At 33.4% G+C, this 24,077-nt stretch overlaps 1 protein-coding gene across 2 annotated transcripts; it reads left to right on the forward strand.

Moving 5' to 3' along the window:
• Positions 1–5,668: 5,668 nt before the first annotated feature.
• LOC131649709 (SUPPRESSOR OF GAMMA RESPONSE 1) lies at positions 5,669–8,568 on the forward strand. 2 transcript variants are annotated; one of them, XM_058919466.1, is made up of 6 exons: positions 5,669–5,826; positions 6,293–6,434; positions 6,799–6,985; positions 7,065–7,549; positions 7,846–8,241; positions 8,331–8,568. In XM_058919466.1, the coding sequence occupies exons 1-6, from the start codon at positions 5,819–5,821 to the stop codon at positions 8,388–8,390; spliced, it is 1,278 nt and encodes a 425-aa protein (XP_058775449.1). In that variant the 5' UTR covers positions 5,669–5,818; the 3' UTR covers positions 8,391–8,568. The 2 variants fall into 2 exon arrangements, with proteins under 2 accessions (XP_058775449.1, XP_058775450.1); XM_058919467.1 differs by having other exon boundaries at positions 7,852–8,241.
• Positions 8,569–24,077: the final 15,509 nt, after the last annotated feature.

The following is a 24,077-nucleotide window of genomic DNA, read 5'->3' on the forward strand; positions in this document are numbered from 1 at the left end:
GCCATCTCATTCTTCGAACTCTAATTCTTCAAGAAGCATATCCTTCAATCAAAATCTCCAGCTAACAGTTATATACTAGTATATCCACAAATGTTTTGAAGTAACAAAAACACAACATTTTTGTTGAAAATATACTTATATAACCCATGCTAATAAACTTTACATCAAAAACAAATTTCATATTCACCTAAATATATAAACAAGTTATCATCATACAAATACACCACACAATAAATATATATATATATATATATATATATATATATATATATTTTGTTGGATACAAGGTTGAATTCTCAAATCCTCAAAAGTACAACATTTATTATTTATTATGATATAAAATGTTTTACATCAATAATTTCTTATTCCAAGGTTTACAAATAGGTTCAGGTGAGTATATAACAGTCAAACATGGTCCAGATTTTTTAACAGACCAGTTGAATTGGTCACCTCCGTTGCCGTCTTTTGATCCGTCGAATACACCACACCAATACAACTCATTATTCCATTGAAATGAACAATAGAATAATGTTCTTCCAAAAGAATTTGGGTTAAATTGAAAACTAAAACTTTCATTAGGATGAAGAAGATGTTCACCTAGGTTATCATCTTTAGATTGACAATGAAGGGTTAAGTCAATATTTTCAGAGTTTGAAATTTGGCTTAAATGCACTTTTGGTCCCTGTAAGTTAGCGAGTTTTTTATTTTTGTCCCTGTAAGTTATTTTTTCGGTTTGAGTCCCTATATCTTACTTCTTGCTTGAGGTTTAGTCCCTAAAGCCAAAATTCGCAGGAAAATCTGCAAGTTTCCTGCGGATTTTCCTGCGAAATTTCCTACGGATTTTGATTTTAGGGACCAAAACAAACGCGAAAGTGAAATATAAGGACTAAAACAAAAAAAAAAACTTACAGGGACGAAAATCAAAAACTCGCTAACTTACAGGGACCAAAAGTGCATTTAAGCCTTGAAATTTTCACATGCAATTTTCCTAGAACATTGTTCATTGATAGAACCGCCAACACACATAGCAATAGAATTTTTTTGGCTACAGGAGACATTACACTTTTCGCTTATCTTTCACTAATCTTTCTGTTTAAAAGTGAATACCTTTTGTCAATAATTTGTAAACAAAAAACAAATATTTATAGGAGATTTTTAGGAAAAAAAATTAAACATTAAATATACCAAAATATGACTTAAATAGTCTTTTGGTCCCTGTAAGTTGGCGTGTTTTTGCTTTTTCGTCCCTGTATCTTATTTTTCTTGGAAATGATCCTTGAATGTTAAAATACTTTTGGTTTAAGTCCCTAAAGTTAAAATCCGCAGGAAAATCTGCAGGTTTCCTGCGGGTTTTCCTTCAAATTTTCCTGCGGATTTTGATCTTAGGGACTAAAACCAAAATAATTTTAACAATCAGGGATCATTTCCAAAAAAAAAAAAGATACAGGGACGAAAAGCAAAAACATGCCAACTTACAAGAGCCAAAAGACTATTTAAGCCTCAAAATATTTACTATTAAATCAAGAATCAAAATAATTCTAAAGAAAGAAAACATTTAAAAATATTAACTAATAATTTTTATTTTAGTTTTAATTAGAAAAATTGGTGTCACACATACTATCTCTGATCTTTTATACAAAAGACAACTCATTTTTTTGATTTGTTGAATAATCAATATATTTTGTTGATTTATAGACTAAATACATTGATTATTACAAAAATTATTAAAATATACGACTTTTGCAATAATTTATAAAGTTAAATTTATAGAACTATAATACAAATACTACCATACCAATTAGATTATTATTTTTGTTTAATTTTCTTCTTCCACTTAAGATTTCTAAATCTAAGGTTGTCATGATGACAAACTTAAAAAAAAAAAAACTAACTCTAATGTTGATAGGTCATTGTATTAGTAATTTTAACATTTTCTTTTTTTAACTAATAACTTAATATTCTAATTTTATGGATTAAAAGCCGTTTTAATAAAAATAATATTAAATTAAAAACTCTGCATTGAATCGTCATTAAGAAACTGTTTGATTGACCGTCAATATTTCAAATTTAATGATAATTATAAATTTAAAAAATCAAATAATTTACTCAATTGACGTTTTTAATGATTACTTATTTTTTTCTTATGTTTTGAGTATGTGTCACATTTTTCTACAACACTATTATTTTATAAATTTAAATATTAAATTTTTTAATTTGGTTATTGACCTTTACAATTGTTTAAAGATAAAAAATAATTATAGAGCACCATTGTTCTATAAATTCAAGAGTATTATATAAAATTTCTTTTTAACAAAAGGGTCTTACAATATATTTTATCATATATTTTAACCATGAAGTTAATATCTATAATATAAGAAAAGAAGTTGTTCTGGAAATTACAACAATATTCTTTTATTATCTTAGTCTAAATTAATAATTTGGGGGAAAAATATCTTTTGTTGATTTTTTTCAACTCACTTTTGACTTTCCAACTCACTTTTCACCTTTACAGGTATCACTTTTTAACTTTTAACTTTTTACTTTTTCACTTTTCACTTTTTATTACTTTACTATTATTATTTATAATAAATTATTAATCAAAATATTCTAATAAATCATTTTTTAATACAAAGATTATTATGATCATTTTAAATGATTGTTAATTTACATTTAAAATATTATTAAATTTTTGAAAATTAATTTTAGTAATTAAATATTAATACGAAGAAATATAATTTGAAATAATTTTTATTTTAAAATTCAATATCTATAATATAAGAAAAGAAGTTGTTCTAGAAATTACAACAATGTCATTTTAGTATCTTAGTCTAAATTAATAATTTAGGGGCAAAAAATGTCTTTTGTTGGTTTTTTCTAACTCACTTTTCACTTTCCAACTCACTTTTCATTTTTTCACTTTTTCACTTTATCACTTTTTAGTTTTTCACTTTTCACTTTTTATTACTTTACTATTATTATTTATAATAAATTATTAATCAAAATATTCCAATAAATTATTTTTTAGTACAAAGATTATTATGATCATTTTAAATGATTGTTAATTTACATTTAAAATAGTATTAAATTTTTAAAAATTAATTTTAGTAATTAAATATTAATACGAAGAAATCTAATTTGAAATAATTTTTATTTCAAGATACAATATTTTTTACGAAAATAATAATAATTTTAGTTTAAAAAAATATATTAATTAAAATGAATTTAAAAATATATTGGAAAAAGTGTGTTATTGGATAAAATACAAAAGTACGTGCCACTTATCATTAACTTTAATTTATATGATTCAAAATATTATTATATTAATATATGTTAGTAATGAAGTTTATACAATTAAAATAATGTTTTCACAATTAAATATTTGAAAAATTATTTGTTATTGATGTCATTTCACAAATATATGTTATCAATGTAAATAGGAGAAATATATATCTACGGGAAAAAAATGTATTACTTATTCAATTGTAACATATTACTAATATTCATGGTCAAATTCTATTAATATTAAATTCTATTGATTCAGATATTTCTGTAAATGATACCTAAACAAAAATAATATTTGTATACGGGAACAAATTTATTATTGATTAAATATTTTTATATACGAAAAATGATATTTATGATACAAAATTTTTTATTCAAAAAACGCATACGGGAATAAAACTATTATTGATCTAAATATCGATACCTAAATATAAATAATATTTATATATGGGAAAAATCTATTAATGATCTAAATATTTTTATACATGAAAAATGGTATATATGATCCCAAATGGTATAAATTTTCCTTCGAATTTTCCTGTGGATTTTGATCTTAGGGACTAAAACCAAAATAATTTTAACATTCAGGAATCATTTCCAAAAAAAAAAAACATACAAGGACGAAAAGCAAAAAATACGCCAACTTACACGGACCAAAAGACTATTTAAGCCTCAAAATATTTACTATTATATCAAGAATCAAAATAATTCTAAAGAAAGAAAAAATTTAAAAATATTAACTAATAATTTTTATTTTAGTTTTAATTAGAAAAATTGGTGTCACAGATACTATCTCCGATCTTTTATATAAAAGATAATTCATTTTTTTGATTTGTTGAATAGTCAATATATTTTGTTGATTTATAGACTAAATACATTGATTATCACAAAATTTATTGAAATATACGAGTTTTGCAATAATTTATAAAGTCAAATTTATAGAACTATAATACACATACTACCATACCAATTAGATTATTACTTTTGTTTAATTTCCTTCTTCCACTTATGATTTCTAACTCTAAGGTTGTCATGATGACAGACTTAAAAAAAATTAACTCCAATGTTGATAGGTCATTGAATTAGTAATTTTAACATTTTCTTTTTTAACTAATAACTTAATATTCTAATTTTATGGATTAAAAGTCGTTTTAATAAAAATAATATTAAATTAAAAACTCTATATTGAATCATCATTAAGAAACTGTTTCATTGACCGTCAATATTTCAAATTTAATGATAATTATAAATTTAAAAAATCGAATATTGTACTCAATTTACGTTTTTTAATGATTAGTTTTTTTTCTTCTTATGTTTTGAATATGTGTCACATTTTTCTACAACACTATTATTTTATAAATTTAAATATTAAATTTTTTAATTTGATTATTGACCTTTACAATTGTTTAAAGATGAAAAAATAATCATAGTGCACCATTGTTCTATAAATTCAAGAATATTATATAAAATTTCATTTTAAGAAAAGGGTCTTACAATATATTTTATCATATATTTTAACCATGAACTTAATATTTTAACAAAACAACAAAAAATATTACTTATTAAAGGTCTCATTTTTTCAATTATTAATTAATTAATTTTATAAACTTTAATATTATAATTTTTAAGTTGGTTATAATAAATTTAATGACATATATTCATTACATCATTATAGAGAAGCTACAGGGCTCTTAAGTCAAATCAACCAGATGCTCTTGAGCGATATCCATGTTAATTTCATCCACGTCTATAGAGAAGCTAACTGTTGCGCTGATGCAATGGCAAGGCGGAGAATCAATCATGTTTCTAGTTCTCAAGTGTTTGATGTTTGTCCAGCTGATTTAACTTCCTTAGTGTCTCACGACTTGTCAGGGGTTACTACCCCTAGAGTTATCCCGTTGTAGTTTTGTTGTTGTCTTTGGGCTTAGGCCCTCCATCATTTCAAAAAAAAAAAAAAACTGTTGAATTAAACCATCGTTACTTCAAAATTAATAATAACATAAATATTCTTTTAAAATATTTTTTTCCAGATTTTATAGTCATAGTAATAAATATAATAACAGTATTTTAAAGTTTAAAATATTATATACGTTAAAAATAATATATTATAAGACAATCGCGCAACGCGCAAGTTATATACTACTGAATGACAATGAACAAAGTTTGAATAAGATAATACACATTCTCATATATGTGGTTGAAAAAAAACTTTGTACTCATTCTCGTATATGTAGTTGAAAAAAAATCTTTGTATTTAAGCTCATATCCGCTTTGTACATACGTTAACATCCATACCCGTATCTAATGAGTATGTAAATACTTATTATATCTATAATCGTTAGTCGCATTTTTAATAAAAATAAATATATCAAAAATGAAACAAAAGCGGAAAATGAAATCCCTGACTATATAGTTTGATTGCATCATTAGGTAGTTTCTTAGAAAGACACAGTGACAGAAACAAAACCTAGAAAACAGCAAAAAGAATAGGTTTTGAAACTTCTGACTTGTCTTGTTTTATCATCGTCCCTCTCCTATGGCTGGGTATGTAACCCTCTCTTCCTTACACTCTCTTTACTCTGCTTCTCAATTGATTTTCCCTTTCAAACATCCTAGTTCGAGTCAAGAGATAACTGTTTTGAAACAATGATAGTTTTTTTTTTATGTTCTTGTTAGATTTTTAATCTGGATTGTTTTTTTCTTTGCGATGTTCTGTCTCTGAAAGTTTTTATTTTTGTGCAAATTGTTAGGTTATGATCTTCACCCCTCCGGTTATAATAGCAAATTTCACTTTTTCTGGTACATTTGACTGGACTGTTAATGTATATGTGGACTAGATACATTATCAGTCAAATGTACCAGAAAAAGTGAAATTTCTTATAATAGTGACCGGAGGGTGTATATTGTAATCAGAGTCTAATTGGATTGATTTGTATGAACTTTGTGAGACTGTTTGTAAGAACTTATAAAGCATTTTATGATATTGTTTACAAGCTGTTTCTATATGCAGACCATCATGGCTGGTGGACAAAAGTAGAATTGCAACCAAAATAAAGAGTGCAATGGGGTCATGTGCTCCAGAAAATGTTACATGGAAAAGCAATCCTACCAAGACTTGTCCTAATTGTCAGCATGCTATTGACAATAATGATGTATGTATATTTTCTAAAAGTGCGATGGAAATTGCTTGTAATCCGAATTCCTAACTTTCGTTTAGTTATAGCCGTTTAATTCATATACTATGCATTATATTCACTCTTATTCTTCGGCTTGTTGTCTCTAGTTAAGTACTTGATCGTTAGTCCATTCTTAGTTAGTTAGTTAGTGGGATATTTAGGGAGTTTATCGGGAGAAATAAGGCATATTGTCTATAAATAGGAATGACGCTAAGAATGAGGTTAGGCAATTGGTGAGATTAGAATCAGAATGCCATCATTTAATCTGTTTAACGAGCCTCACCTATCGAGGAAAAATTATAGAAAATTTGATATTTAATGTTTTTTCTTGTGTTGTAAGGTTGCGAAAGAGTGGCCAGGCTTGCCAAAAGGTGTGAAATTTGATCCATCTGATCAAGAGATAATATGGCACTTGCTTGCGAAAGTTGGTGTAGAAAATTTGAAACCTCATCCTTTTGTTGATGAGTTTATCACTACTCTTGAAGTGGATGATGGGATTTGTTACACTCACCCTCAAAACTTACCAGGTAGGTGGCTTGAGTTTTATTTCATTTTAAATTCATGATTAGTTATTAATCGATTTAATAACGTCAATGAAAACGTTAGGTGTTAAGCAAGATGGAAATGCATCCCACTTCTTCCACAGAGCTATTAAGGCATACAATACTGGCACTCGAAAGCGGCGAAAGATTCACGATCAGGATTGTGGTGATGTCCGCTGGCACAAAACTGGAAGAACTAAACCAGTAATCTTGAATGGGGTTCAAAAAGGTTGTAAAAAGATTATGGTTCTGTATATGAGCAGTGCGGGAGGTGGAAAAGCTGAGAAAACTAATTGGGTTATGCATCAATATCATCTGGGAACGGAAGAGGATGAAAAGGATAGGGAATTTGTCATCTCTAAAGTGTTTTACCAGCAGCAACAAGTCAAATTGGGTGATAAAGATGAACAAGATATTCCTGAAGTCGGTGAAACAACGATTGTAAAAGTGGATCCAGTCACTCCCAAATCCGTGACTCCCGAGCCTCCTTATAATGAAAACAAGTATTCAGATGTTGATCTAGGACATCAAACACTTGCCGTTCCTCAGGTAAAACCTTTAACCATATACTCCCTCCGTCTCATATTATAAGCAAATTTCACCTTTTTAGATTCATTGAACAATTAATGTATCTGGTCTATATATAAATCAGATACATTAATTATTCAATGAATCTAAAAAGGTAAAATTTGCTTATAATATGGGACGGACGGAGGGAGTATACAGTAATGCATTTGTACTAAGTTGAAATACTTGTTTTCATCCGATAAGTTTCGTTGTTTTTGGCATATTGAATTTGAAAATATCGGTTACCTTGCCATTCCTGATCTTTTTGGTGTTTGAAGCCTCAGATGGATTGTCGGGATGAAATTCAAGCTGATTGTGAAGAGAAGGCAAATGATGATCTATCTATGGTAGAAACTGAAAATAATGAAGCGGCTGAGAATATCGAAAATAATGGAGATGAAGGCCAAAAGTGGTGGGATAGTGAATCACAAAATCTGTTGGATTCGCAACAACTGGTTGAAGCGTTGCACTTGTGTGATGATTTATTTCATAGCCAATCTCCCGCTAGAGATGGGAAAGATGAAGAACAAAAGAACCAAACAGGTCTTTCTGTTTATGCTGAATTAGGACCTGAGCATCTAAAGAAGGATATCGAAGACTGTCAAAATCTTGTCCTTGACCCTCCAAATGATGCTGAGCATGACACGAATTCAGAGTTACGACTAAGTCAACTGGTATATTTTCATTTTCATGTTCTCGATAATTTTGCTTTTAAATGAAATTTGTTTTATCATCGTAATAATGGATTTTGGTGTTTATATAGGAGTTTGGTTCGCAAGATAGCTTCATATCATGGGGTTACAGCAACAAGACATTAGGGTAGGGTGACATTAGTCAGTCTGTAAAACTGATCTGGTAATGCTGCTTATTCATGTAATTCACTCTTGAATTCTGGTATTTGACTTAACCTTAAACCTTAAACTCCGGTGTCGGGGCAGGATGAACTATTATGTTGGGATAATGTTTTGCTGCGTGTTGTTCAAAACTTTAATTTCTGTGTATTTTGTCTGTGCAATTATTAATATTATTCGCGATTACGAATATTATGCATATAAAATTGTCGGATCTCGAATCATGTTTGATTTTTATTTTAACTACATTGAAAGAATCCGTAGACAAGTGACTTGCTAAATATACATAGTATAAGATACAAGTAATTTGGATGATAAAATGCTGCCATGCTATTGCTAGCTAGCCATTCATCTTTTTCATTTAGTTACTCACTCCCATATCTATATGTTACCCTACTCATGCTAACAGAGGAGCATGATCACACATTTCTCTCTTAACGATTCTTCCAAATCCTTAGTTTGATGATAGTTTACTACTACTCTTTGAATTTGATCTTCCTAATGGGGTAGTTACTTGTTTTCAGCTTGTTTGGTTTAGAAAAGTCGAATGACGGGTTCTATTTAGAGCAATTTCTCATTGCACCCTTGCACTATGGGGTGCACTTCTAAAAATTTGAAAATGTTCTTGGGTAAATTTGGAAATACATCTCCGAACGACTAAATACCATTTTTTTTTGACAAAATTGAGTTCTAAGATGCATCTCCGAATACACTCCAAGGATAAATTCGGAGATACATTTTCGAACTCACCCTTTTTGTAATAAAGGCGTGGTTTATTCAGATATGTATTTCCAAAATTTTATCAGATACATGATAAGGTTTTTGAGGTCCAAAGTGACTTAATACTTGTATAAATATGGTGTGTCTTAACCCTTATTTGATGCACAACACACTAAAACCAGAGAATAAGCTCATATACCCACCTTGCATCTGTGTATTTCAATGGGAAGAAACCACCGCTTCCGTTTAGGATCACCGAGGAAACATTTCTCGCAGATCTTATATCCAACTGAAAACTGTGTCGCGCTTTCCAAAAAATCGCAGAGTTGTCAAACTCGAGTATCGGTCACCCTCGTTTGACAGCGAAGGGAAGGTCCATTTCACCAACCTTGAACTAAAGACGGATGAAGATTTAAACGTTATGTGGAGTATTTTTCTCCATCATAAATCAAAGAGTCTGATTGAAGTGGATGCGAAGATTCAAAGATTCGTCGAGGATATAATCATTATGTTGCAACGTCTCGATGAAATGGTTATGTAATGTTGAATTTATTTTCGTGACTATCTATGTAATGAATGTTTTTATTTAATGCAATGTTGATATTGGTGTTGGTTTGTTTTTTATTTTCATTCATGTTGTCATGTTTCTGATTTATGGAACCAAGTTATGTTCGGAGGTATATCTTCGAACACACCCTTAAAAAGATTTCGGAGATGTATCTTCAAATATTTATTATGTAAAAAAAATGGTATTTGGTGCGTCCGGAGATGTATCTCCGAAAACAGGGGACATTTTAGACATTTTGCACAGGACCTGGGAGAATGTATAAGGGTGCAATGAGAAATTGCTCTATTTAGAGTCATATGCGGTCCAAACACTAACACACCTTGGTCTCCCATGAAATGGTCTGAAATGCCACCAAACAAGATAAGAAATCAGATTAACTGTGTTGAAACATTCAATCACATAATTGATAAACAATGAAGGGTTTGAGTATGTGGAGAAAGAGATAGTGAGAGAGAAGAGAGTTAGAGAGAGATAATTAAGGGTGAGAAATTATGATTTTCATTCATTCTATATTATAAACATACCATCATGGTATTTATATAACAATTGGGATACAAAAACATCAAGTCAAAAGTAAAAAAAAGTCAAAAACTCGGGCCTATAACCAGTCAATACAAATCTGTAACCGGTTACAATTATCACAAAATTGAAAAATACCATCAGGTGTAACTGGTTACTATGAATACGTAACCGGTTATATCAACTCAAAAAGTACATTTCTGTAGCTTATTTTACCCTTTTTTATGCCTTTAACGGTTCCAGCATTTGAAATACTTCAAAAACTCTTAACGCACCACCTTAGTTTAAGTGTTCCAAGTTTTCCATGCTCATGCTCATGCTTATCTTCAACCTTGTGAACACATCATTTGTAATTTCCTTCACTAACAAGCTCCCTCAAGTAGTGAAACCTCATCTTTATATGCTTGCTCCTCCCATATGCAATTGGGTTCTCACCAAGAATAATCGCGAAAACGTTATCAACCTAGAGTGTAACAGTGTCACCCTCGCTGCTACTCATCTCCTTCGATAGATTCATTAGCCACACGACTCAGCACGCGCATAGCGAAGCGGCAATATACTCGATCTCACAAGACGAGAGTGCTACCACCAGTTTCTTCTTCGAACACTATGAGATTGATGTTCCACCGAACATAAAGATGTATCCAGCTGTAGACTTACGATCATCTTTATCTCCGCACTAATTGGAATTGATGAAACCGAGCAAATTGCATTTTTTGCATGTATTTGCTGCAGGAAAGAGAATTCTGCAACCAATTGACCCTTTGATGTATCTTAGGATTCTTTTGATTGCTGCCAAGTGAGACACCTATCTCTCAATGAATCTACTTGCAATATTGACACTGAACGCTAAATTTGGTTGAGTCTTGCACAAGTAACATAATGATCCATTCAACCTTCTATATCGAGTTGGATCTACGTTCTGCTCCTCTTCATTCTTTGACATTTGTAGCGTTGGTTCAACTGATGTAATGACAACATTACAATGCTCCATTTCACACTTCTTCAATATCTCAAGAGCATATCTCTTTTGATGCATAAGCAGTCCCTTTTTGTACTTGTGGAACTCAATGCCAAAGAAGTATGCCATGATAACAAGGCCGCTAATCTCAAATTCTTTCATAAGTTCACTCTTGAACTTAGAAATACTATTTTTGTTGTTGCCCGTAATTAGCAAATCGTCTATGTATAGAAAGAATGATCATCCCTTCATTTGTATCCGTCTTCAAATAGACTCCATGTTCGGATACACCTTTCTTGAAGCCTACCTCAATTAGGAAACCATCTATCCTTTTGTTCAAGCTCTTGGAGCTTGTTTCAGTCCGTATAGCGCTTTTCTCAAATTGTAGAACCTTCCACATGGTTTTTCACAACAAAATCAAGGGGTTGTTCTAAATTCACTTCTTCTTCAAACGCACCGTTCAAAAATATGGATTTCACATTCATTTGATAGATGGACCAATTGTTGTTATTCGTAATTCCAACAACTAGCCTTATGGTTTCAATCCTAGCATCCCTTGCAAATACCCCATCAAAGTCTAGACCTTTTCTTTGCAAAAATCCCTTTGCAACTAATCGAGCCTTATGCTTGATTATTTCAAGGTTGGGATTTACATTCACCTTATAGACCCATCTTACATCAATAAGCTTCTTTCTTTTTGGTAGATCAACCAACTCCCAAGTATTGTTTTTCTCGATCAATTCCATCTCCTCTTTCATAGCACAAATCTACTTTGGATCGCTCAAGACCTCTTCCATATTAATGGACTCAAATTCGGCCATAAGTTCAAAATGAACGAAATCAGCATCATTGATTTTGTTGTCACTGAATATCTCACAATCTTGGAGTCTTTGAGCAAATATCTTTCTCTAGTTGATCTTCTTACAATTTCATTAGTTTGGGATTTGACGCACGTCTCTTCTACAATTTCATTTTCTCTACAATCTGAAAATTAGAACATGTAAGCGGTTACGGCTGCTGGTAACCGGTTACAGCTTGCTCGTAATCGGTTACACCCAACTGCAAAGGCTTCAATTCGTCAATCACCACATCTCGGCTGATTATGATTCTTCTATTTGCACCATCAAACAGCTTGTAACTTTAAGTGGGGTGATATCCTACAAGTATAATCAGCTCCTCTTTGTCATCCAACTTCTTTCTAAGTTGGCCTGGAATATGTTGATACGCCACGAAATCGAAAACTCTTAAGTGGTTTAGATTTGGTTTGAATTCAGACCATGCCTCTTTCAAGGTTATCTTCTCAAGTTTTTTTTGTAAAACACCTATTCAATAAATAGGCAACTGTGGATGCTGCTTCTCCCCGCAACTCTTTCGAAAAGTTCTTAGCAGTGCATAGGTTTTCTGATAGAAGTTATATAAAGTGGTTTGTAAATAACTATTGTCATTCATGGAGAATATTTCTTTTTACGATGTTCCATAATGTATTTATTATTTTGGTCTTCTACTAGTAACCATGACTGATTTATCTCCAACACCTCTTCCTTCATTTAAGACTCATCCTCAGTTTTACCTATATAAGATTTCTATCAAATGATGAAAAACACAGTAATTATTTGTTTTAAAACCATATTTGCAGATGCCACATGTATTAGACTTTGTTTAGTGTAACCGAACCAATCAAATGAATAATATGTGTTTCTTTTGAATCTTTTGATTATTTGCTAGTCATCAAGGTCATTTTTCTCTAAGAGATAGAAGTCTTTTGTATGTGTTGTCGAGTGACTGTAATTCCAGTAATTATGGTTCCAAGAGTTTCAGAGCATTAATTGGAGTGTAACAGATGGAATCATAACAAAATTATATGCTATAGTAAGGTTTGAATCCCACATTGAATAATTAATACTATTCTAATATGTTTATAATTTATCAAGGCATCAAATAGATTGGCCAAGTTCAAGAGTTTCAAATCTGAATGACTTTGTTTCGTGAATCTATTGAATATGGCCTTTTGTTTTGCATCATTGTTAATTATTTCAGCATTTTTTAAATAACTTTTTACAATGTTACATATTTTTTGTTGAAAAAAATATCAAATGAAAATATTAGTATAAATAATAATTATTAAAATATTATTTTAAATGTTTTATTCTTGTTATATTTATATTAAAATTTCAAAAAAATCACTCAAATTTGATCATAAAAATAGATACATCTTTTAATTATGTCTTAATTTTCAATAATGTATACTTATGTTATAAGATGTCTAAATTAATTTTTTAATTTATAAAAAATGAATTCAAAAAAACATTTTGTATTTTAAAAAACATTCTTATAAAAATCATTTTTATAAATATAAAAAAAAAATCAAATTTCTTAAAACTAAAAGAAACATGCTCTGAATTTGTTTTTGCATTAGAAGTAGATTTTAATTAGAAGTCAAAGGCCGAGAAAAATAACAAAATTAAAATGATATAAAGAGTTTGAAGTAGACAATTGAATATAAAGAGTTTCATTGAGGTTGTTGTTGAGATGATGATCATTGAATAGTCGGTTAAGCAGTTAAAGACGAACACGAATAAAAACACGAACAAAGGTTTTTTATTTCAGAGTTTTTAAGGTTTGAAAGAGTGAAAATGTGGGATAATGGTAATGTAACACCCCAATTCTACCCGCGGAATTTAAATAAAAACAGAGTATAACAATTCACAAAATAAGCAATTGAGGTATCACATATTCATTCTCAAAGATAAATCACCTCGTCGTATAAGCGGATACATAGCATTCACCAAATATGGAAGAATCGACAACATCAAAATAGTAGACTTTAACATGAATCAACTTCCATAGAAGTGCAACGAAAATTCAACAATTAGTTCAAGGATTCATAGCATCTTAATTCAACCATTAACACAATTAAAGTGGCAATCTCAAATAAACAACTCAAGTATTTGCCAAAACATAATAAATCAAAAGCAAATAAATTAACGCGTTCGTCCCCCCGAGTGCTACGTATCAGAGCGACAACGACTCAAGACCAACTCGGCTAACCTCCTCTCAATGCGGATCATCTGCACGTTACCAATATAAAGGCAACGGCGAAACAAAGAAAGGGTGAGATATCAATTCATATAATTGAGCGCATGATAAATTATATATCAGAAATTAGACATATTCGGTTAATCGTATTCACAAGTATTGATATCCTCATATTATTCACAAAGTCATTAATTCATAATTCACATACTTCCGTCATATAACAAGTCAAAAAAATAGAATCACAATGTAATCACATAAAGATATATGGGACATGACTCATGTACATGCATGTGGTACCAATCGGAGCTTCAGCCCCCGTCACCAATTGCCCAATTCAGAGGCTCAAGGCATAAGCCTTCGTCACTAATTTGCCAATCCAAGCCGTCACAGAGTATGCATATGAAATGTGACTCGACAAACAAGACATAAACGACATACTCATCACAATCACACAACATCATCATCGTCATTTACTTCACAATGTATACGTCACAAGGCATACGCCCATGTCACAATCATTACCGGTTATTAAAGGTAATAGCACTTTACACATAATACAACAACTTCATATAACAACGGAACAATTCCGACATTTCATCAAATCAACGGTCTATACCATTAGCAAACGAATCACAAAGATATTCACAACAATCACATTTAAGGTCAAATTGACGATATACCGTAAATGTACCGCTAAACCGAATAGTTAATCTAAGTTCAAGTTTATTTCAATTAAATATGCTTATTAAAAGTTAATTCAACTATTAATTTAATCGACCGATTAATATCATAATTTCGACAAAATGACACCACTTTGTTAATGTACCAATTAAACTTAGCTACCACGTCAATTTTCATCAAATTCCGGGCAACTAATTATACCGCTTAATTCGGCTATTTCGGTTATCGGGACAATTTAATAGTTCTATAATTACTACTGTTTCTAATCATGTAACCCCTGATAAATTACCATTATATTATCTACTGTACAAAGCGTTTTTATTATTATTATTTTTTCATTAGGTACCTATTACATGAACAAAACATGATGTGTGCATCAAACAGTAGCATAAATAATATTTATGGACTTCACAAGATATATTTATCAAACTCCATGACATATTTCAATCACCAAAATTCTATCCAAAACTCAAGTTATTTATTTATCATATAGCATACTACTTGGATTTAGCATGTGCCAATTGGGTGCCGCCCGTCACTACTTAATGGCACCGTCATGGCATATGAATGTCGTCCGTCAGAGCAATTCAGTTCAGCAACATAAACAGCAACGACAGCAACACACAACAACAATCAACAATTAAACGCAACAACCAGAATTCAAGTTTCGGTACAAATCAACATAGCAAAACATTAACCTAAATCTCTAATCCCAACATACAATATTTCATAAGCCTCGTTATAGGAGAAGAACCTCACCCTTACCTTGGATTGAGTGCAGCTCTAATGGATTCTTGGAGAAATTTGAGAAAAATAGCACTTGAATAGAACCTCCCCTTTGACCTCCTTCCCTCTAAAACCCTAGTTTTCTTTCTTTCTCCCAAATGACTTTCTCTCTATTTCTTTTTCTGGTTTTTGACACTCAACTAAAACCTATTTTTTCCATCTAATAACATATTTTGGCTTAATATACTAACACCACATTTCTATTCCTCACTTAAATAAAATAGGCCCAATATTCTCCTTAACATAAAATAAATAAATCAAATTACTACTTCTAATAATATTCCACCATTATTCTATTAAAACAAAACATCCAATTATTTAATATACCAGTTTAATACTCAATAACTCATATTTACGGTCTAATCTAAATTACTCAGAAAATTCCCAAAACGCTACATATTAGCTTATTAATATTTCTAATACTAAAAATATTAAAATTTCCGATTAAATGTCGATTTGCTATCCCGAACTAATACCGACTAAATCGCTTCAAAACGCAAAAATTCAATAAACATCACAAACGTCTAAATTAAGCGAATAAATAAATTTCCGGGCGTTACAACTCTCCCCCACTAGAATATTTTCGTCCTCGAAAGTAGAAATTTACCTGATTCAAATAACTCGAGATAGGAGTCTCGCATCTTGCTCTCCAGCTCCCAGGTTAGGCTCTCACCAGCAGCTCCCAACCAGACAACTTTCACCAATGGAATATCTTTGCCTATTAGAACCTTCACTTCGCGATCCTCAATTCGCACATGCATCGTCTCCACTGTGAGATTATCACGCACTTGCACATCGTCCATCTCGATCACATGAGACGGATCTTAAACATACTTTCTGAGTTGTGACACATGAAACACATCATGCAGGTTAGCAAGATTTGGCGGTAACGCCACACGATAAGCAACTTTCCCCACACGATCTGATATCTGATACGGACCGATAAAGCAAGGAGTGAGCTTCTTAGAGTTTAGAGCTCGCCCAACACCCGTCACAGGTGTGTCTCTCAAAAACACATGATCACCAGCTTGGAATTCCAAATCTTTTGTTCTCCTGTCATGGTAACTTTTCTGCCTACTTTGAGAAGCTTTCATCTTATATCGAATAAGCTTCACTTTCTCCGTGGTCTCCCTAACAATCTCGGGTCCAAGTACCACACCCTCACCCGACTCGTGCCAACATAACGGAGTCCTACACCTCCGACCATACAACGCCTCAAAAGGTGCCATCCCAATACTAGAATGGTAACTGTTATTGTAAGTGAACTCAATCAATGAAAGATAAGTATCCCACGAACCTCCCTGCTCAAGAACACACGCTCTCAACAAATCCTCCAATGACTGAATAGTCCTCTCGGTCTGACCATCTGTCTGTGGATGATATGTCATTCTCAACCTCAACTTAGAACCCAACGCCTCTTGCAAACTCCTCCAGAAATCAGAAGTAAACCTCGGATCTCTATCCGACACAATACACAAAGGTACACCATGCAACTTCACAATCACCCTAACATATATCTCTGCTAACTTCGCTATCGGAATTGTGATGTTAATAGGTAAAGTGTGCCGACTTCGTAAGCCTATCAACAATCACCCAAATCGAATCAAATCCTCCCAAGGTATTAGGTAATCCCGTTACAAAGTCCATCGAAATGCTATCCTATTTCCATTCTGGAACTTCTAACGGTTGCATCAATCCTGCAGGCTTCTGATGTTCGATCTTCGACTTCTGACAAGTCAAACAAGCATACACAAACTGTGCCACATCATGTTTCATACCAGGCCACCAAAACAAACCCTTCAAGTCTTGATACATCTTTGTAGCTCCTGGATGAATACTCAAATTGCTTCTATGACTCTCTTCAAGAATCGCCTTCTTAATCTCTTCATCATCAGGAATGCAAATACGATCTCAGAATCTCAACACACCACGTGCATCTAACTTGAAATCACCATTCTCAAGTCGATCGATTCCTACCATCAAATCCACCAACTTCACATCTAGCTTCTGAGCCTCTCTGATATTGTCAAGAAAGTCATTGTTAATCTTTAACGTTCCCAACATAACACTATGCAGTGTCACTTTGCAAACCAAACTCAAGTCTTGGAACTGCTCAATCAACTCCAACTCTTTAACCATCATAGCTGACATATGCAAGGTCTTTTGGCTTAAAGCATCGGCTACAACATTAGCCTTTCTGGGATGATAGTTCAAGCCGAAATCATAATCCTTCATCAATTCAAGCCACCTTCGCTGCCTCATATTCAACCCTTTTTGATCGAACAGGTACTTCAAACTCTTATGGTCGCTAAACACTTCAAATCTAGAACCATAAAGATAATGTCTCCAAATTTTCAACACAAAGACCACTGCCGCCAACTCAAGATCATGCGTAGGATAGTTCTTTTCATGGATCCTCAACTGCCTAGACGCATAAGCAACCACTTTACCATTCTTCATAAGCACTCCACCTAAACCCATCAAGCAAGCATCACAGTACACAACAAAAGGCTCTCCTGAATTAGGCAAAGTCAAAACTGGAGCCGACGTCAATCTCTTCTTCAACTCATTGAAACTCTCTTCACATTGAACATCCCACACAAACGCCTTTCCTTTGCAAGTCAATCTCGTCAATGGAAGTGCCAACTTAGAAAATCCTTCAATAAACCGTCTATAATAACCGGATAAACCCCATAAGCTTCTAATCTCAGTAGCTGACTTTGGAGTCTCCCATTGTAACACAACATCAACTTTAGAAGGATCCACAGCAATGCCGCTACCAGAAATGACATGACCAAGAAAACTAACTTCATGCAACCAGAATTCACACATAGACAACTTGGCATACAATTGCTTTTCTTTCAGAACTTGCAACACAATTCTCAGATCCTCTTCATGCTCTTCTTCAGATTTAGAGTAAATAAGAATGGCATCAATGAATACCACCACAAACTGATCCAAGTAAGTATGAAAATACGGTTCATGTACTCCATGAATACTCCCGGCGCATTAGTAACACTGAAGGGCATCACCGAATACTCGTAGTGTCCATACCGAGTCCTGAACGCAGTCTTCTAAATATCGTCTTCTTTTACTCTAATCTGGTGATATCCGGACCTCAAATCAATCTTAGAAAACACAATAGCACCCACCAATTGATCCATCAAGTCATCAATTCTTGGAAGTGGATACTTGTTCTTTATTGTCACTTTATTCAACTGCCGATAATCGACACAAAGTCTCATACTTCCATCTTTCTTCTTTACAAGCAATACGGGTGCTCCCCACGGCGATACACTTGGTCTTACAAACTTCTTTTCAAGCAATTCTTCTAATTGCTTCTTCAATTCAGATAACTCAGATGCCGACATCCTATACGGTGCCATAGAAACAGGTCTGGTACCAGGTACGAGATCAATCGTAAACTCAACTTCTCTTTCTAGAGGTACATTAGGAATGTCGTCAGGAAACACTTCAGGAAATTCTCGCACCACCTTTAAATCACCAATTCTAACTTGGTTCTCAAAAGACAAGGACGCCATCAATGAGAACATTTATGCTTTGTCTTGCATCAGTTGCTTCAATTGCTTACCAGTCAACAAACCAACTCCTTCTTCTTCAAGAGAAGAAAATCTCACTGTGTTGTTAAAACAATTGATATGAACATAGTTGCGTTTCAACCAATTCATACCCAAAACCACATCCAAACCGATAAGCGATAAACACACAAAGTCAACAACAAAGTCTCTATCAAAGATTGACAAAAGACAATTCAGACACACTACAGAAGTAGTCACCGTTCCCTTAGCGGGGAGTTCGACAACCATTTCTCCATTCATAGCAGACAAAGTAAGACCCAATCTTTTCACACAATCATCAGCAATAAAACAATGAGTGGCACCAGTATCAATAATAGTAACTAAAGGAATGTTATTAATGAAACAAGTACCTCTAACAAGGCCGTCCTCACTAGATGTCTGAGTACCTGACAAAGCGAACACTTTACCACCTACAGCTATCTTCTTTGGCTTCTGACACTGGCTATCAATATGCCCCTCCGCACCACAGTTAAAGCAAACAACATCCTTATGCTTACAATCAGACGACATGTGTCCCATCTTACCATAACGGTAACACCTCTTCACCTCAGCAGTACAAGCATTGCTCTTATGACCAGGTCGACCATACTTGAAGCATACAATCCTAGCAGGAGCATCTCCCCCACTAGTCTTATGACCATGAGCAACTCTTTGCTTCCCTTTACCAGCATCATATGGTTTCTCACGGCTTTGTTGATTCTTGCCCCTCTTCTCATTAATAACACGATAATAAGCATTGTTGTCCTCCTCATAAATCCGACAACTATCAACCAAATCAGCAAAAATACGGATCTTTTGGTAACTAACCGCTTTATTGATTTCTGGACGTAACCCATTCTCAAACTTGATGCACTTGGAGAACTCACCATTCGCACCATCATAGTATTGTTAGAACTTAGCCAACTCACCAAACTTGGCAGTATACTCAACAACAGATTTGTTCCCTTGTCTTAGCTCAAGGAACTCAATCTCCTTCTTACCACGGACATCCTCAGGAAAGTACTTCCTTAAGAATTCCATGCGAAACGCAATCCAAGTGATCTCCTCACCATGAGCCTCCAACCTCCTACGGGTCTCTAGCCACCAATCATCTGCTTCCTTAGCCAGCATATGGGTGCCATATCTAACCTCCTGTGCAGGAGTGCAATCCATAACACGGAAGATTCGCTCGATCTCCTTCAACCAATCAAGAGCACCATCGGGGTCATGTGTACCCTTGAGCACCGGCGGATTCTCTCTTTGAAAAGTTTCTAAACTACGAGATCCAGCATTCTCGTCAGCATTCAGTTGGTTTTGCATAACTTGAGCCATCGCTTCCAAAGCAGCATCTATCGTAGCATCATTCCTCCCAGCCATAGATTCACTATAACACAAAAACAATTCGACACAAACAGTAGTACACAATTGTTAGAGTACACTACGACTCGACACTTAGCCGGACAAGACCGACCTGCTCTGATACCACTAATGTAACACCCCAATTCTACCCGCGGAATTTAAATAAAATCAGAGTATAACAATTCACAAAATAAGCAATTGAGGTATCACATATTCATTCTCAAAGATAAATCACCTCGTCGTATAAGCGGATACATAGCATTCACCAAATACGAAAGAATCGACAACATCAAAATAGTAGACTTTAACATGAATCAACTTCCATAGAAGTGCAACGAAAACTCAACAATTAGTTCAAGGATTCATAGCATCTTAATTCAACAATTAACACAATTAAAGTGGCAATCTCAAATAAACAACTCAAGTATTTGCCAAAACATAATAAATCAAAAGCAAGTAAATTAACGCGTTCGTCCCTCCGAGTGCTACGTATCAGAGTGACAACGACTCAAGACCAACTCGGCTAACCTCATCTCAATGTTGATCACCTGCACGTTACCAATATAAAGGCAACGGCGAAACAAAGAAAGGGTGAGATATCAATTCATATAATTGAGCGCATGATAAATTATATATCAGAAATTAGACATATTCGGTTAATCCTATTCACAAGTATTGATATCCTCCTATTATTCACAAAGTCATTAATTCATAATTCACATACTTCCGTCATATAACAAGTCACAAAAATACAATCACAATGTAATCACAAACATCACGCGATGAATCACATAAAGATATATGGGACATGACTCATGTACATGCATGTGGTACCAATCGGAGCTTCAGCCCCCGTCACCAATTGCCCAATTCAGAGGCACAAGGCATAAGCCTTCGTCACTAATTTGCCAATCCAGACCGTCACAGAGTATGCATATGAAATGTGACTCGACAAACAAGACATAAACGACATACTTATCACAATCACACAGCATCATCATCGTCATTTACTTCACAAGGTATACGTCACAAGGCATACGCCCATGTCACAATCATTACCGATTATTAAAGGTAATAACACTTCACACATAATACAACAACTTCATATAACAACGGAACAATTCCGACAATTCATCAAATCAACGGTCTATACCATTAGCAAACGAATCACAAAGATATTCACAACAATCACATTTAAGGTCAAATTGACGATATACTGTAAATGTACCGCTAAACCGAATAGTTAATCTAAGTTCAAGTTTATTTCAATTAAATATGCTTATTAAAATTTAATTCAACTATTAATTTAATCGACCGATTAATATCGTAATTTCGACAAAATGACACCACTACGTTAATGTACTAATTAAACTTAGCTACCACGTCAATTTTTATCAAATTCCGGACAACTAATTATACCGCTTAATTCGGCTATTTCGGTCGTCGGGACAGTTTAATAGTTCTATAATTACTACTGTTTCTAATCATGTAACCCCTGATAAATTACCATTATATTATCTACTGTACAAAGCGTTTTTACTATTATTTTTTTTCATTAGGTACCTATTACATGAACAAAATATGATGTGTGCATCAAACAGTAGCATAAATAATATTTATGGACTTCACTAGATATATTTATCAAACTCCATGACATATTTCAATCACCAAAATTCAATCCAAAACTCAAGTTATTTATTTATCATATAGCATACTACTTGGATTTAGCATGTGCCAATTGGGTGCCGCCTGTCACTACTTAATGGCACCGTCATGGCATATGAACGCCGTCCGTCAGAGCAATTTAGTTCAGCAACATAAACAGCAACGACAGCAACACACAGCAACAATCAACAATTAAACGCAACAACCAGAATTCAAGTTTCGGTACAAATCAACATAGCAAAACATTAACCTAAATCCTTCATCCCAACATACAATATTTCATAAGCCCCATTGTAGGAGAAGAACCCCACCCTTACCTTGGATTGAGTGCAACTCTAATGGATTCTTGGAGAAATTTGAGAAAAATAGCATTTGAATAGAACCTCCCCTTTGACCTCCTTCTTCCCTCTAAAACCCTAGTTTTCTTTCTTTCTCCCAAATGAATTTCTCTCTATTTTTTTTTTCTGGTTTTTGACACTCAACTAAAACCTATTTTTTCCATCTAATAACATATTTTGGCTTAATATACTAACACCACATTTCTATTCCTCACTTAAATAAAATAGGCCCAATATTCTCCTCAACATAAAATAAATAAATCAAATTACTACTTCTAATAATATTCCACCATTATTCTATTAAAACAAAATATCCAATTATTTAATATACCAGTTTAATACTCAATAACTCATATTTACGGTCTAATCTCAATTACTCAGTAAATTCCCAAAACGCTACATATTAGCTTATTAATATTTCTAATACTAAAAATATTAAAATTTCCGATTAAATGTCGAGCCGCTATCCCAAACTAAGACCGACTAAATCGCTTCAAAACGCAAAAATTCAATAAACATCACAAACGTCTAAATTAAGCGAATAAATAAATTTCCGGGCGTTACAGGTAGCGAAACTGTGTGAAGTGGGAGTGAGTGATTTTTTAAATAGTTTTTATAATGATGAAAAAAACTTAAACAGTGCAAAAAGTTCTAAGGGATAAAGCGACGAATTTTTTTTAACCTAATCCTAATAAAGACTCTTCTCCCAAAAGATCACATCAAATGTAGGTGTGCTTCTCGACAAGACAGTTGTCTTTCGTTGAATCACTAACCTTTCGTTGAGTCTCACTTTTAGCGCAAAATTCCAAATTTCCTAACTTGCCTATGATTCTAGTAAAGTTTGCATGATTCAAACCATGTTTGTATGAAATTCTTAACTCAAGTCACAAACTTGCAATTCAAACCATCTTATGTTGATTTTGGTCAAATGCTCAATTTTAAAGCACGATTCAATTAGGGTACAACTTCCTGCCACTATCCTTGCCTTCCACAGGCATCCCTCTCTGAGTCTGTAGTAGCGGTACGCCAGTATAGTCGCTCCCCAGTTGTACTCATGGATACATGTTGTATCTGATTAGTACGTCAGGTAGACGACGTCTGTGTACGACAAGGTCGTGTCCGCAAAGAGCTAAGTGCCTATCAAATATAGGAAGTAATATCTCAGCGCCCGCTCTCTATGTATATCCACTTCTAACTAGTCACCAACATCCTCATTTGCCGCAGCAAGCTCCTTATCATATATCCGCTGCAAGAAGCCAAACTTGACGTGGGCCCTGCAGGTCCTCTCCACCTCCTTAAGCGCGTCATCAGGATAAACCCCCAGCTCAGCAATCAGCATCTCCATCTCTTCCTCCTTCGTCAGCCTACCGTGATCAAGGAGGATATCCCTGATAGATAGATGCAGGAGGCATGCCACATTATCAAAAGTGATGGTAATCTCACTGTGA

This window comes from Vicia villosa, linkage group LG2 (genome assembly GCF_029867415.1).
Source record: "Vicia villosa cultivar HV-30 ecotype Madison, WI linkage group LG2, Vvil1.0, whole genome shotgun sequence".
NCBI classification, from domain to species: domain Eukaryota; kingdom Viridiplantae; phylum Streptophyta; class Magnoliopsida; order Fabales; family Fabaceae; genus Vicia; species Vicia villosa.

Coding starts and splice junctions, on each gene's coding strand:
- LOC131649709 (XM_058919466.1), top strand. Junction 6,986..7,064: donor TCACCCTCAAAACTTACCAG/GTAGGTGGCTTG, acceptor TGAAAACGTTAG/GTGTTAAGCAAGATGGAAAT. Junction 7,550..7,845: donor AAACACTTGCCGTTCCTCAG/GTAAAACCTTTA, acceptor TGGTGTTTGAAG/CCTCAGATGGATTGTCGGGA.